The 15,427-nt window shown below is 41.1% G+C and overlaps 1 protein-coding gene across 4 annotated transcripts in view; it reads right to left on the bottom strand.

Moving 5' to 3' along the window:
• Xndc1n (XRCC1 N-terminal domain containing 1, N-terminal like) overlaps nt 1-15,427 on the bottom strand; it is a 19,031-nt gene extending 3,604 nt beyond the window's left edge. The window contains exons 1-9 of one of the 4 annotated variants that reach the window (XM_074084063.1): nt 15,358-15,427; nt 15,106-15,260; nt 13,709-13,882; nt 10,860-11,001; nt 9,981-10,136; nt 8,016-8,194; nt 3,796-3,881; nt 3,373-3,545; nt 1,111-1,183 (exon numbers count right to left, since the gene is read on the bottom strand). In XM_074084063.1, coding sequence (XP_073940164.1) covers nt 1,111-1,183; nt 3,373-3,545; nt 3,796-3,881; nt 8,016-8,194; nt 9,981-10,136; nt 10,860-11,001; nt 13,709-13,753 — 854 coding nt within the window. In that variant the 5' untranslated portion in view covers nt 13,754-13,882; nt 15,106-15,260; nt 15,358-15,427. The other 3 variants (XM_074084081.1, XM_074084086.1, XM_074084071.1) reach the window with 3 other exon arrangements.

Raw genomic sequence — 15,427 nt, 5'->3', positions numbered from 1 at the left:
ATCAGTACTACATTTCTTTTTTATGGCTAAACAATATTCTACCATGTAGAAACACCATATTTTGTTTATTCATTCATAAGTTGATAGACATTTGGGTTCTTTCCACGTTTTGGTTATTATGAATATTGCTATTAGGAACACTGTCTAAAAGTTTTTCTGTGAACACTTACAGTATATACTAAGCATAAAATTACTGGGTTATATGGTAACTCCAGGTTTTTGAAGAATTGCAAAACTTTTTTCCAAAGCAGCTGCACTACTTTACATTCCCACTGGCAATGAATCTGAGTTCCAATTTCGCTGTATCTTCAACAACACTCATTATTGTTTATCTTTTTAATGACAGTAACTAGTGGGTATGAAGTGGTCACTATGGTTTGGATGCACATCTCTCTGGTGCTTATGATGTTGGACACCTTTTTGTATGATTATATGCATATCTTCTTTGGAGAAAAGACTATTCAGATTTATTTTTTTTAATTGTTGACTTGACAGGGCTCCTTATGTATTAAGAAGCAATCCCTCGTGTATTCTAGATACAAGTACTTTATCAAATACATGACATGCAAATATTTTCCCCCATAGTCTGTAAGTTGTATTTTTACTTTCTTGACCGTGTTTGTTGAAGCAGAAAAGATTAAAAAAAATATTTTTGAGACAGGTTCTTGCTATGTAGCATAGGCTAGTCTTGAACTCATGATCCTCCTGCCTCAGCCTCCTGAGTGTTGGGATTACAGGCATGTGCCACAAGATTTAAGGATTTTTTTTTCTTGGCAGTACTGGGGTTTGAACTCAGAGCCTCATGCTTGCTAGGCAGGCACTCTCTACCATTTGAGTCACTCCTCCAGCCCAAGATTTAAGTTTTGATGAGACACAGTGTATTTATCTTCAGATTCTGGCTCACCACTGGGTTGCCTCCTTGCCTATCTCCAAGCCTGATGACCTGTCAACAAGGACATGTTTCTCCACTATCTTTAGTTCTGGACTATGAGACTAAGACCCAGACACAAGGGTACTCTTTGATCTAACTAGAGTAAGGAAGAAGGACAGCTGCAGGAGGATAGTCAGGTTCGGGGAGGTGATCTGAGTCTTTCCCGCTGACCTACTTACCTTCGGTCCTGCACTTTCTGTTTCTTCACCCGGCCCACATCATTCTCTGAGTTTTGAACCTCTGCTCTGGGCTCTGCATTAGAAATACTCATTAAATCTACCACATTAACAAAAGCCTTTACATATTCTGCTCCTTCTTTTAAGAATACTCTTTCTAACCTCTCTGCTTGGGCGATTCTTTCTCACTCAAGTCTTTGATGACCTGCTAATTCCTAGGAGGCCCTTTCCCTGGATTCTCTAATCTGAATTTTGTCATCCTATTATGCTTCCCTTCAAAGTACTTATCACAGTTTTAGTTTTAGATTTCTCTATGGGAATGTGTCTCTTCATTGCAGGAGCATGGCTATTATTGTAATATGCCTGGCACATATGAGATGTTTAATAAATATCTGTCAAATGAGTGATAACAAAAAAACCAACAGCTACCATTTGTCTAGTTATTCAGAATTTACAAAACACTTTGTATAGCATTTAATGTATTTTGAAGTGCTTTCACAGCTCCAGTACCCAGCCTATAGTAGATGCCCCAAAATGGTTCGTACCCTTCCCTCCCTCTCTTAACATAATAAATATCTTTCATTATGGGTTAGACACCTTCAGAAATGACTCCTGTTGACTGATGTCTCCTGGTATTCAGGCTTTCTTAGGGTAGACTAGACCCAGTAACTTGCTTCTAATGAAGGGTACAAGGCAGTGATGAGATAGCAAGTCTGTGAGTGAGTTATAAAAGGCTCTACTGACTTAGCCCTGCACCGGTGGCTCACGCCTGTAATCCTAGCTATTCAGGAGGCACAGATCAGGAGGATCAGAGTTCAAAGCCAACCTGAGCAAATAGTTCACGAGACCCTATCTCGAAAATACCCATCACAAAAAAGGGCTTGTGGAGTGGCTCAAGGTATAGGTCCTGAGTTCAAACCCAGGAACTGAAAAAAAAAAAAAAAAAAAAAGGCTTTGACTTCTATCTTGCTGTCTCTCTGTCTCGTTCTTTCCTTCCCCTCTTGTTTTTGTCTGCTCATTGATGAAAGAAGCTGCCATACCATGAGATGCTCTGTGGAGAGGCCATGATGGCAAAGGCACTAAAGGAAGCCTCAGCCTAACAGAACTGAATTTCACCAACAGCCATGTGAGTGAGCTGGAAGCATACCCTTTCCAGATGTGTCTTGAGATGACTGCAGCCTGAGACAGAGCCAGAGACAGGGAACCCAGATAAGTTGTGCATGGATTCCCAATCACCATACACCGAGAGATAATAAACACTGCCTTAAGCCATGAAGTTTTGAAGTAATTTGTTACACAAACATAAAGAATCAATATTCTGTTTTTACAATTAAATGATATACTCAGCATTTCACTAATTGGTTTAGTCCTTTGAAATGACAGACAGACCTTTCTGCCCTAAAATTTCTCCCAATGAACAATGAACCATTTGCTTTCTTAACTTTTCAATAATAACCTTATTTTTTTTTTTTCCCTTGCTATCTGGGGTTTGAATCCTGGCTCTGCCACTTATTAACTGTGTGACTTAGAAAATCTAACCTCATATTTTTTTTTTGTTGTACTGGGGTTTGAACTCAAGGCCTCACGCTTGTTAGACAGGTGCTTTACCAACTGAGCTGCAACCCCAGCCCTCTGAACCTCAGACGCTACTGTAAAATGAGGACAACAATATCTATTTTATAAATTTGTTCTGAACACTAAACAGGTAAAGTTGGTAAAAGTGCCTAGCAACAGCTGATGAAAAATAGAACCTCCTCCCTCCCTCCTTCCTTCTTTCTCTTTTCCTTTTCTTTTTCTTTTTTTGAGACAGGGTCTTGCTAGGTAGCCCAGGCTGGTCTTGAACTCATCCTCTGGAGTTCTGGGATTATAGGCATCTACCATTATGTCTGGCTCCCAAAATGACTTTTAGTACTTTTTTTTTGATTAAAACCATACTACTCTCCTCCCTTATTTTTCCAGTAAACTTTGTATCTATCACTCTGACTTTACAGTCTTTCTGAGATGATCAAAGAACATGAATACTATAAGAGGCCTTGGGTTTAATCCCTTCACTATAAAGACGAGGGAACTAAGGTCCAAAGAGTAAGGATTTCTGATTCCTAGGCCAGTGCTCTTTCAGTTACTTATACTATTTGATCTCTCCTCTTCAATAACAACTGTCTTTTCTTCCACGTGAATCTTTGTAATCCACCCTGGACAGTGGTAGTGAATTCAGGGAGGAAGGACGTTGCTAGGCACAATAAGGAGCAGCTCTTGGGGCCTCACCTGTACTCTCTGTATGACTGGGACCTGGTTCTGTGTGGTTATTCTTCGGGCTTCCCACACTGACTGGAGGGGCCCTGTGCACAGCAGAAAGCACCATGCGGGCCGAACGTCCCAGAGCTCCTGGTTGCAGCTGCTTTAGGATATCTTTGAGCTCTGAAACTTCCTTGGTGCTCCTGCAGAAAAACAGAGAATATTTGGTTTCACTTGGAACGCAAAACCCATTCTGCTCAACCAAGTCAATGGCATCTAACCAAGAAAGTCAGTTTGATACACAGATAGGGTTAGGCTGAGAGTATGTGATTGATTGGGGAACCCAGGCTGGCCCCATGTGCTTGTGAGTGACGTGAGTGATGTGGTAGCTTTTCTCTTCCAGGACAAAGATCTGAGTAGGGGCTGGTAGATCTCTATGCAGGGGCTACTTACGGCTGGAGATCTGGGAAGAATGTCCTCCGGATAGAAGGATTAGCTAGCCAGGGAGTAGGGCCTGATTTCTGAGGATCTGAAGAGCACTGTGGAAAAGAAAATGGAGAAATATGGAATATCAAGGTTCACCACAGGGGACACTGCCATCTAGGAACTTAGTTAACTCGTGAATCTGTTGGAACTTGTACATGACATATTGCTGGTGTGTGCAGACTCTTCGGTTCTCTCTAGCTCTAAGATCTGAGGTTCTGTGATTTTGTATATTTAGGTCTCAAATGCTACGGGTTTTGCCATGATCCTGAAAGGCCCCAAGGATAAAAAAAAACAATCCATGTCATTGGTAAAACAGGGCTATGGTGACAGATGTCATGTGCAAACTTCTGAGTTTGTTACACGCAAACTTTTGAAATACCTGTCTCTCTCTCTCTCTCTCTCTCTCTATATATATATAATATATATATTTATTTGTCTGTATACATATAAAATTGATTTGTGTAGGTACAAAACTCAAATTACCCATCTCTCTTTATATGCCTTATGAGAAACAAATACTATGTATATATTTTTTGGTGATGCTGGGGATTGAACCCATGGCCTTACATGTGCTAGGAAGAGCTCTAACTCCCAGCCCAAAGAATTAGCAATTTTTCCCCCCTACTGTTAGGGATCAAATCCAGGGTCTTACAATGGTAAACAAATGTTTTATTACTAAGCTATATCCCAGCTCTGTATCTTTTTATATATGTAAACAGTTTTACTTTAAACCATTTTGGGACTTTATAAAATCATTATTCCTTCTGAAAATTATTTAATTTCCAGTAGAATTTATTTTGTGAACAATTTTGTTTATGTAAAACTAAAATCCTACCAATTTTAGCCATCATTTCTAGCATGTATAAGGATGTGTGTGTGTATGTATGTATGTATGTATGCATGTATATTGTATATATATATAGATGTAATATGATCTTTTCTTTTTTTTGGTACTGGAGTTTGTACTCAGGGGCTCCACCTTTAGCCATTCCACCAGCCCTTTTTCGTGATGGTTTTTTCTTGAGATAGGGTCTCATGATTTATTTGCCCAGGGCTGTCTTCAAACCAAGATCTTCCTGATCTCTGCCTCCTGAGTAGCTAGGATTACAGGCATAAGCCACTGGCTAATAGGATCATTTCTTTTTCTTTTCTTTTTTTTTTTGCGTACTGGGGCTTGAACTCAGGGCCTTCACCTTGAGTCATTCCATCAGCCCAATTTTTTGAGATGGGTTTTCGAGATAGGGTCTTGTGAACTATTTGCCTGGGCTGGCTTTGAACTGTGATCCTCCTGATCTCTGCCTTCTGAGTAGCTAGGATTACAGGCATGAGCCACTGGCGCCCGGCAATATGATCATTTCTACATAGAAATTTTACCCATGTAGCATGCTACAGCTTCTACTTCTTCTTCTTTTTTTAAAGACACAGTCCCATTGTGTTTGCCGCTGGCCTCAAACTCTAGATCCTCCTGTCACATCTCCTGAATGCTCCGATTATATATGTGCACCACCACATTTGGCTTATACTTTCTTATTCTTTGTCAAAATTCAATTTATCTGTTACTATTTCCTTTTTAAAAAAAATTTCCTTTTTTCCCCTTAAATTAAAAAAATAAAATGTTTAATTGAATTTTTAGCTCTGATCTCTTCTATTACAGATTCTTTTAAAGGTAGATATCTTGCTGGGTGCCAGTAATCCTAGCTACTCAGGAGGCAGAGATCAGAAGGATCATGATTTGAGGCAGCCCAGGCAAACAGTTCACAAGACCCTATCTTGAAAAAATCCAACACAAAAAGGGCTAGTGGAGTGGCTCATGTGATAGAGTGCCTGCTTATTAAGCATAGGGCCCTGAATTTCAACCCCAATACTGCCAGAAAAAAAAAAAAAGGTAAAATATCTTATAAAGCATGATTTCAGCCTCATTCTGAAAGCTTGAAAAGTGGTATTTTCATTCTCACTTGCTGTTTAATATTTTCTAATTGTTATTACAATTCTTTTATTGGACCTAGCATTAATTTTGAAATATTTTAATTAATTTCTGGTGCTGGGGATTGAACCCAAGGCCTCATGCATGCTAGGCCAGTAGTCTACCACTGAGCTACCTCTCCAGCCCTGCCATGCAAATTGCAGAGTGAATACTACTAGAAAGGGTGACTCGATGGGTGTGTAGAGACAGTTATTTACCCTTAACTCTAAATGAGATTTAGAAACTGAGCTTCTGAACATAAGCTAGGTGGAGTCAAGTGTCCTGGGTTCAAATTCACCTCAAGACTTACTTAGCAGTATGACCTGGGACACCCCACTAAATTTCTCTGTGCTTGTTTCCTTCCTAGAAAATTGGTGATCATAATAACTCTATTCACAACGTTAAAAATCCCTTAGTTTTTACTGTAGACCAATTAGAATGACACATTAAAGAAAAAAAAACCTATGAAATTTCAGATACCTTAAATTAGAAAATTGAGTGTCATCAATGGTGTATCATCTGTGTTTTATAGAAACATTTCTGGACCTCCCTTCTCTATGGTTTCATGAGGTACCTGAATGCATATTTTACTCTGCTGGTGGTGGTCAATGCCTTGCTGATATTACATCAGGCTCCGAAGTTGCTAATTCCCTTCCTCCTCAATCCTGTCATGGTGCTAGAGGTGCAGAATAGTTAATATGGCCAAAATGGAAAAGATTCTGGGAAGCCCTTATTTATCCTAAAACTAAGATGGCCATATGTCCTGGCTTGCCTGAGACAGTTATGATTTTTTTGGCTATTGTCTCAGTGTAAATTTTAATATTAAATATTAAATGTTAGTAGCATTCTCAAAGTGTTGGTTTGGATGATGAAAGTATATGACTCTATCTACAACTCTCTTCTGAACAGTGGGTGGTATACACTAAAATCCTGCTTTGTTCCAGGTACTGTTCTAAGTGCCAAGAATGCATTATGGAACAAGACAGATTCCTAATTTCATGAAGCTTCCATTTTATTCAAAGTCCAGGATCACAGAGATCTAGCTTCATTTACTGTAATGTCAAAGGCTGGTAGAGCACACTCAGCTGTCTCCACCAGTCTTTTTATAGTCTTAGTCTTTTCCCCAGTGGAAGAGCAAATCTTGACCAAAGCTTTACTTTGTCTCAGTACTCTGGGTCTCTCCTAAGGCTATATAACAAAAGCACCTATCCTTACTCTGTCTGCTTTAATTCCATTTTCTCTCCCGATGTTGTCTCTTCTTTTCCTCAGTAACCTCAACAAGAGTGACACTTGTGAGACTTACTCCTGTGAACTGAAATTCTTTGGGTTGCCAAATGTTTGAAGCTTCCAAGACATGGATTGTGTGCACAGAAAGCACTTTAGGGTGATGACAGGAGACCTCATTTCTAGTCCCCACTCTGCTCTGACTCACTGTATGACTTGGAATATATAAAAATTTCTGCGTCTTGGATGTGAAATGAAGTGGCTGGGGATAGATGATCTCTAGTATTTTTTCATCTTTAAAATTCTATGACTCTTATCTTTGTATAATCGATTACAATTCATTTATTTGTGAATTGTGGGGGAGGGTATTAACTTGGAAAGAGAAATGGAGATACTGGTGACAAGAAAGAAGGAGGAAACAGAATAGGCTTAAGATGCAAATGTAAGCAGAAAACTGGCTGAGAAAAGGAGAAGCAAATCAACATAAACTCAAGGCCAGGAACTTATATATCTACTCTGAGGTGTACATGTGCATCGCACAGTGGGACAAAATGAGATAGCCCAGAACGTACCTAAAGATGTAATTGGCTTTGGGACAGGAAACAAAAACAACAGAGGGACTTGAAGGGAGCCTTGGGGCTTTCAGGTGCTCAGAGGGAAGGTCAAGGAAAGTGACAGCTCCCAAGAAGCCAGAAATAATATATGAGCATGAAACTGGAATCCAAAAAGAATGTCATTATGGTTAAAGAACAAATGGTCCAACAGCTTTCTATACATAATATTCAAGGCTCACTTACTTGCATTTTTCTGTGTGAAAGAGGGAAGAGAGGAATTTATTCCTACCTATAAGAAAGAGTAGCAAGGCCACTGATGCATGTATTTGTGTGTATGTATGTGTGTGTGTGTGTATCCCTCATTCAAGCACCAGCTTCCTAACCAGAAACTTGAAAAGGGAGGAAAGGGAGGGAAAATATTAAATCCTTGCTCCCCATTGACATACCTGGCTCAGCCCAGAGCTTCCAGGGGCTGAGGGACCCATCACAGGATCAGCTAGGGTGTCCAGAGAGGAACGCACACGCAGAAAGGCCAGGCCAAAGGACTGATGACGTGTGAAGGGTTGGGAGCAAGTCAGGCGAAGTCGATCCCATGATTCTTCTGAAGCTGGAGCCAGGAAATCACCTCAGGGTAAAAAGAGAAAAATCTGGGTATGGTGGCACATGCCTGTAATCTCAGCACTTAGGAGGTTGAGGTGGAAGAGCTGCAAGTTCAAGGCCAGCCTAGGGTACATAAGGAGACATTGCCTCAAAAAACCCAAAAATCCTGGGTGAGGGGCTCAGGTAGTAAAGCACCTGCCTGGAAAGCACAAGGCCCTGAGTTCAAACCCCAGTATTGCCCAAAAAAACCACACACACAAACACACACACCAAAAACAAAGCGAGGTGGTGGGGGGATTTGAGGGGAAAAGGAAATGCATTAATTGGAAGGAAGAAGGGAGAAAGGCCAATACTGAAGAAAGGAAAGAAAAGGCAAGGCAGAGGCTTTTGGAGAATCAATGCCAATAGAAGGGAGAATAGAGAACATCAGTAAATTTCCCCCTTGAGCTTTGGTGCTCAGGAATGGTAATGCCAAACAGACTAGTGGGGGTCCTCTTGGGCCCAGCCTTTTGTCTTCTGACCATCAGTCTTCTGTCATGGTTCCACGCTGTTCCCAGCTTGAGTACATTCCATTTTCCCCAAGTACCTTATCAATATTTCATTTTAACAGCAAATATCTGAAGTGTTGGGGCCTAGGGAGATTACTTGCCCAGTGGGTTAGCTGAGATATGAACCCTTTCCAGACCATGAGATCTCAACCTGTCTCACACTACTATATGCTCTACACATTCACTCTCAGTGTGAAACACCAGTATCACAGCCAGGCATGATGGCCTATGCCTGTAGTTCTAGCAGTTGGGAGGCTGAGGAAGCCTGGGTTACATAGTGAGTTACAGGTCAGCCTGGGTTACATAGTGAGTTACAGGTCTGCATAGTGAGATCCTGCCTTAAACAAACAAAACCAAACCACACAAACACCAATATCACAAACTTTTCACACTAGATAGGGTTCCTAACACTATGATTTCTATTTACCTATACCTGTGATTTGGTGGAGCCTGACACGAACACATGTTGGTTTCTACTTTGGTGGTGGTGATGAGGTTGTTCCTAACACTACCTAGTCAATACCTTAAGCCCTCTAACTTGTATGTACCTCTAAATATCACTCTTCTTTTATAAGCACCAATGTAAACAAATTCTTACCAGACTATAAATACCCAAAGACCTGAAATCAGATCTTACCTGTTTTTCTTTCAGTGCCCAGTGAACATAGAGATTTGCATAAACAGGATTCAGGAAACACAATACACTACACAAATATAACCATCATACAGCCGTCTATCATTCATATAAACATTTTTTTGGTGGTACTGAGGTTTGAATTCAGGGCCTCACTTTTGTTAGGCAAGTACTCTACCACTTGAGCCACTCCTCCAGCCCTACTTAAATAAACATTTTTCCTACTTACACTTATACACATTAATACAAACAAAAACATAGCAATTGCTGAGTGTGGTGGCACATGCCTGTAAGTCTACCACTTGCAAGGCTAAGGAAGGAGGATCATAAATTTGAGGCTATATAGCCAGTTCAAGGCCAGCCTGGGCAGCATATAGAAACCCTGTCTTGAAAAACAAAAACAAACCCTCCCCCCATATAGAAACCAACAAGTACGTGCTCTGTACCAGGCTCCACCAAATCACAGGTATAAGTTAACGTGAAGTCTTAGTTCATAAATATCACACAGAACTCACACCCAGGCATACCACCTACTAACTACCTTATTCCCCCAACAGATCTATGGCTCCCTATAGAAACTACATCTCTTTTTCCCAGGAACATCCCCCCTTCTGCTTTGACCTCTTTACCATCTTTAAACATTCGGACCCCTGAGCGGTTCTTTCCCTGTTTTGAATCAGTAGGGGACATAAGCATGGTTGCAGGGAGCAGGGTAACAAAAGGTCTGTCCAGGGACCAGGAAGAACGGCCCACATCAATTTGCAGGAAAGCACAGCCACAGTTACCTGGGAAGAAAAGGTTGACAGAAGATGAGGGCGATGGAATGACTGTGGGATTGGGTGGGAAGATGACACTCTTCTACTTTAAGGCTAGCTAGAAGCTAGGAAGGTCCAGCAACATGTGGAGAAACATAAGGAGCCAGTAACCGAAATGAGATGAGACCCCAATCCACTAAATGACAACAATGCCAAGGTTCATTAAGGTCCTTCCAACCTGAAAACTTCTCAAGATTGAAGACTTGCTGCTTCCCTGTCCTGAAGGCAGTGCTGGGGAGCTCAACATCTTTCTGTGCTGGGAAAGCTGAGACCTGTGGTCTTTCACAGTTCTTTATTCCAGAGAATTCTAAGGTTAACTCCTATGTACACTTTATTATTCCAGCATCCTCTTGATACTAATATTTACAGGTGTATACCAATCTATTTGTTGGCATTTGTAATTATGACAATGTCCTAAGGATTTACCCAGACCATGGATCAAAGCAAGGCACGTCCATTGCATAATTCAAGGAGTGTCATTCACATTCTGTTCTACATGAACAGACACGTTGGAGCTTCCTATCATCAAACCTGCCTGAGGGCAAAGGTCACATTTCTCCTTCACACCTACACAGGGCTTATTTTAGAAAGCGGCTCCGCTACAATGAACTGAGACATCTGAGTCGAGTGGGTCAAGGGGACTGTCACTCCTGTTTTCCCTCAGCAGTTCCTAGTCCTGGAGAGGCCACTCACCAACATCGATATAGCTAATGGGCACTGTCCTCTCCAGCTGTAGTTCTACTTTCAGTTGCCCACTCTTGTCCTGAGGGCAGCTCAGCCAAGGTCCCCTCTGACTGTCTGGGTTCAGCAGGTTCTCCACAGGATACTTGGGATCCTAAAGCGACAGCAATGGAGAAAATCAGGAACTGACTGAGCCCAAGGGAAAAAAGGATGCCCATGAATACGGGACTCCTACAGTCCCAAACACTTCGAGGCATCCTAACGTGATATAAAGGCGCCAGATGGGAACACATGGGAAAACAGATACTGTGTGTCAAGTGATTATAGTTACCACTCACCTCCACCTCACTTACCAGACTACCTCATTTAATCCTCATGATGACTTTGAGGAGGTTATCATTACTTCTTAGTTAATAGATAAATAAACTGAAGCTTAGAGAAGCTCAGAAACTTATCCAAAGTCTCAGGCTAAATAACCAATCAAAGGAGAATTCCAGGTTTCTGAAACCAGAGCATTAATATTTATTTATTTATTTAGGCAGTAGTGGTGTTTGAACTTAGGGCCCTGTGCTTGCTAGGCAGGTGCTCTCCCACTTGAGTCATGCCCCAGCCCTTTTTGCTTTAGTTATCTTTCAGATAAAGTCTCACTGGCCTTGTAATGCGATTTTTCTACCTGTGTCTCCAGTGTAGCTGTGATTACACATGCTCACCACCGCTCCCAATTTATTGGTTGACATGGGAGTCTTGCTAACTGTTTTGCTGGGCTGGTTTAAAACCATAATCCTCCTGATCTCTGCTCCTTGAGTAGATGGGATTACAGGTATACACCACTACTCCTGGCCCTAAAACAGAGCCTTTCACCACCATACAATACTAATAGCTTTTTATTTATAAGATGTTTTTACAGACATTTATTTGTCTTCATAATAATCTCATGAACAAGAAGGGAAAGATTTTTTTTGAGGTAGTATTTTACTGTGTACCCTCAGTTGGCCTTGAACTCATAATTCTCCTGCCTTAGATCCTGAACCTGGGATTACAGGCATGTCCCACCATGAAGAAAGGCAACTGATGCTTAGAAATAAAATGATTATTCAAAGTCAATAATAGGGGGAGAGAAGGCCCAAACAATGTATGCACTTATAAATAAATAAATAAACCAAAAAATCAAAACGAAACAAAAGTCAATAATAGCAATATTAAGCCAGGTGAGGTAGGTCGTGCCTGTAATCCTAGCTATTTAGGAGGCTGAGATTGGGCAGATCGTGGTTCGAGGACAGCCCAGGCAAACAGTTCACAAAACCACATCTCTAAAATAATCACAACAAAATGGACTGTAGATGTGGCTTAAGCCATCAAGGGCCTGCTTTGCAGCCCTGAGTTCAAAGCCCTGTCCTACTGAAAAACAAAACAAAAAAAATATTGAGATAGAAATTCTAGGGGCTGGTGGAGTGACTCAAGTGGCAGAGCACCTGTCTAGCAACTGTGAGGCCTTGCATTCAAATCCCAGTACCACCAAAAAATATTAAGAGAGAGAAATTCTAAATTCTAACACATTCTACTCCAAAGAGAGTACTTTTTGATGGGGGTCCTTGAGCAAACTCTTCCCTCTCTCTGGATAAAACTTTCTTTATAAGTAAAGGAGAACACTAGACTCATGAATTTTAAGCATTTTTTTTTGTTTGTTTCAGCAATGAAATCTTTCCTTTTACCTGAAATCTTACACTGAAGCGTGTGTGTATTTTTTCATCAAATAAAACCAGACCTCTGGTTAAAGCACAGGTTGGGGAGGGTGCTAGAGACATATTTGTCTCCTCTCCTTCCTGTCTTTATTATTATTATTAGTTATTGGAGACAGGGTCTCATTACATGGCCTAGGTTAGTCTTGAACTCGTAATTCTCCTGCCTTTTGAGTACTGGGATTTTAGGTGTGTAACACCAAGTCCTGCCCCCTCCGTTCAACTTCTAGGAGTGGATTCCCATAGAACACAGTTTAAAAACTACAATGGGAAGTGGCTCAAGTGGTAGAGCGCCTGCCTAGCAAGCTCAAGGCCCTGAATTCAAACCCTAGTACCACCAAAAAATAATAATTAAACGAAAACTCACAACGAGGGTAATAAAAAGGAAAAAAAAGAACACCCGCAATGGTAGAAGATAGTTAATGTTCCCTAGTCTTTTGCAAGGCTATGAAAAAAAGCTGTCAGGCTGACCATGCAAGTAAGGAGGGTAAGTGTAATTTTTATTTTCTTCCACTGAGAATAAGGGCTAATATAGTAGTTCCCAAAGATAATCTAAGGGTCTAAGGATGTCTTTCTGAAAAGTGAGGGGATGTTTTTTGACTGCCATAATGACTAGGAAGCAATATTGTCATTAGGATCTGGGGTTCAGGGATGCTAAATATTCTACCACACAAAAGATATTGCTAGAAAGCACAAACTTATCCCCCAGAATGTCCATGGCACTCCTTGAGAAATAATAGGGTAACAGAAAGGAGAGAGAAGGAGTAAATAGATAGAACAATTACAACAGAGGAAACAGTGGGAAATGCCTAACATTCTCCATATTGGATCAGTTCTAGGCCAGGGCCCGAGATCTAGCTCTACATGGGAATTACAGAACTTTTAGGGAGGAGGCTTAGATCATACTTGATGGTGGTCATGATATCCTCATAGGTCAAAGGCTTTCAAGGTCCTGGCTTGCTCCAGTGACAGTTACCATTACTAAACTGCCCTTCTAAGGATTCTGGTGTAGATTCTGGGCCTGAGGCCTTACTAACTCCCCTTAAACTATGGACAAGTGTACATTTATTCACTCCTTTTGGTCATGGAGAAAAAAAAAATCAGGCCTATTGATTAATATACCTGAGAGGAAAATGATACCACGTGGCTGATCTTCACAGGAGCCATGACAGGCCTACTAGTTATCTCAAGTACAAGGCAAAATGTTTCTTCCCAAGATTTCTTCTATTACCACTTTGGCATGGCTTGAGTTTTGTTCTCATCAGCTTCCAGCAGACCAATAATCCTCACGTTACCCTTGAAGAACAAGTACAAAATAATTTATTAATATGCTAATGTGGACTTAAATGTAGGTGAGCTCCCAAGAGCATGTCATATATATGACATTACACACACACATATGAAACACAGTAAGGTAGATAAATGCAGCTAAATACATGACATGATCTTTTGTTTAATGAATCTTAAATTAGCTTTTCATTAAGTTACTTCTATACTATAAATATTCAACAACTTGCAGATGTATTTGAATCCCTTGCTATATAGTAGGTACTTAAATATCAATTGAATTTGGCCCCTCAAAACATCTACAATGTAAATTTCTACATTTCTTGCTGCATCTGCTACTATTCCTCTCATTAGAGAATGTGTTTTACATGACTATCATTGCTTTGCTAATTTATTTAATCTTTAAAAAGTTCATATGAGCCAGGTACAGTGGCGGTTGCCTGTAATCTTAGCCACTGGGGAGGGTGAGAACATTCTTTGGGCCCACAAGTCATTCTAGTCCTGTTCCCCTGAGAGATCCAGCCGTAGTGCTACTTGAGTTTGGGCTACACAGTTTGCAAAGTATCAAATTCGGCTGTACAAAGAACAGGGTGTTTAAAATCAGTTAAGAAGGGATTAGTGGTCCAGACAAAGCAATATTCATGAATCCATGGAACCAATAAATGGATCGTTTTTAATAAAATGAAGACTGTCAATTTAAAAAAAAAAAAGAAGAAGAAGGGATTAGTGGAGCTGGAGCACAGTGAATAGGTGCATAAAAGGGCGGTAAAGGTAGGAGCTACAGGCGGAGGTCTGGGGTAGGAAAGAGTACCGAGATGTGTGAAGTGGCATGACAGCCTATGTAAAAAGCAGAGGCTGGTGGCCGTGGAGGTCCCGCGAGGCTCTTTAGCTCTCAGCTGTTCTGAAGGTGAAGATCCTGTAACGGACTGCTCTGTCCACTTTTTTGGTGGCACCCTTCTTCCCTTTCAGCTACTCTCCTCTCCATCAACAAACCTCAACGCCCCTCACCCGTGACCATGAACTTCAAGGAGTCACCGCCTCCTAGGCTCTCAGACCACAAACTCATTCTCCCGCCAATTCGGCCCTATGACCTCCGCCTTCTGACCCCAAGCACCAGAGTCTCCGGAGCCTAAATAATCCGCTTCTGACAAATAACTCCCATAGAGACAAGACAGCAGGTACTACACGTAGAAGAATCACGTGCGTGTGTTTTTATGAATATTTTCACTCACTTTAATTCTCCCGGCGAGAGCGCAATTTAAACTTCCGGGTCATATTCAATGCAGCATGGGAAATGTTGTTCTAAATTCACAAGCTTCACTTCTTGGAGTTCAAGTGAGGGAGCGTCGCGAAAGTTGCTCGTTTAGGGACTCTTCCTTTCGGCTTTCTAAAGGAGAGAATTGGTGAAATATTTACACTAAAATAATAAAAGCCCCATTTCTCATTTTCCAAGGACCCTTCCCCGCCGAAGCTTGGAAACGCACGGGAATCGTCCTTCTTTAATCATGGAGCGTGTAGCAAGTACATGGTCTCTAGGTCCCTGACAGGTCTCCG

The sequence above is a fragment of the Castor canadensis genome, chromosome 1 (genome assembly GCF_047511655.1).
Source record: "Castor canadensis chromosome 1, mCasCan1.hap1v2, whole genome shotgun sequence".
Classification (NCBI taxonomy): Eukaryota; Metazoa; Chordata; class Mammalia; order Rodentia; family Castoridae; genus Castor; species Castor canadensis.
This window is presented reverse-complemented; position numbering and strand designations above follow the sequence as displayed.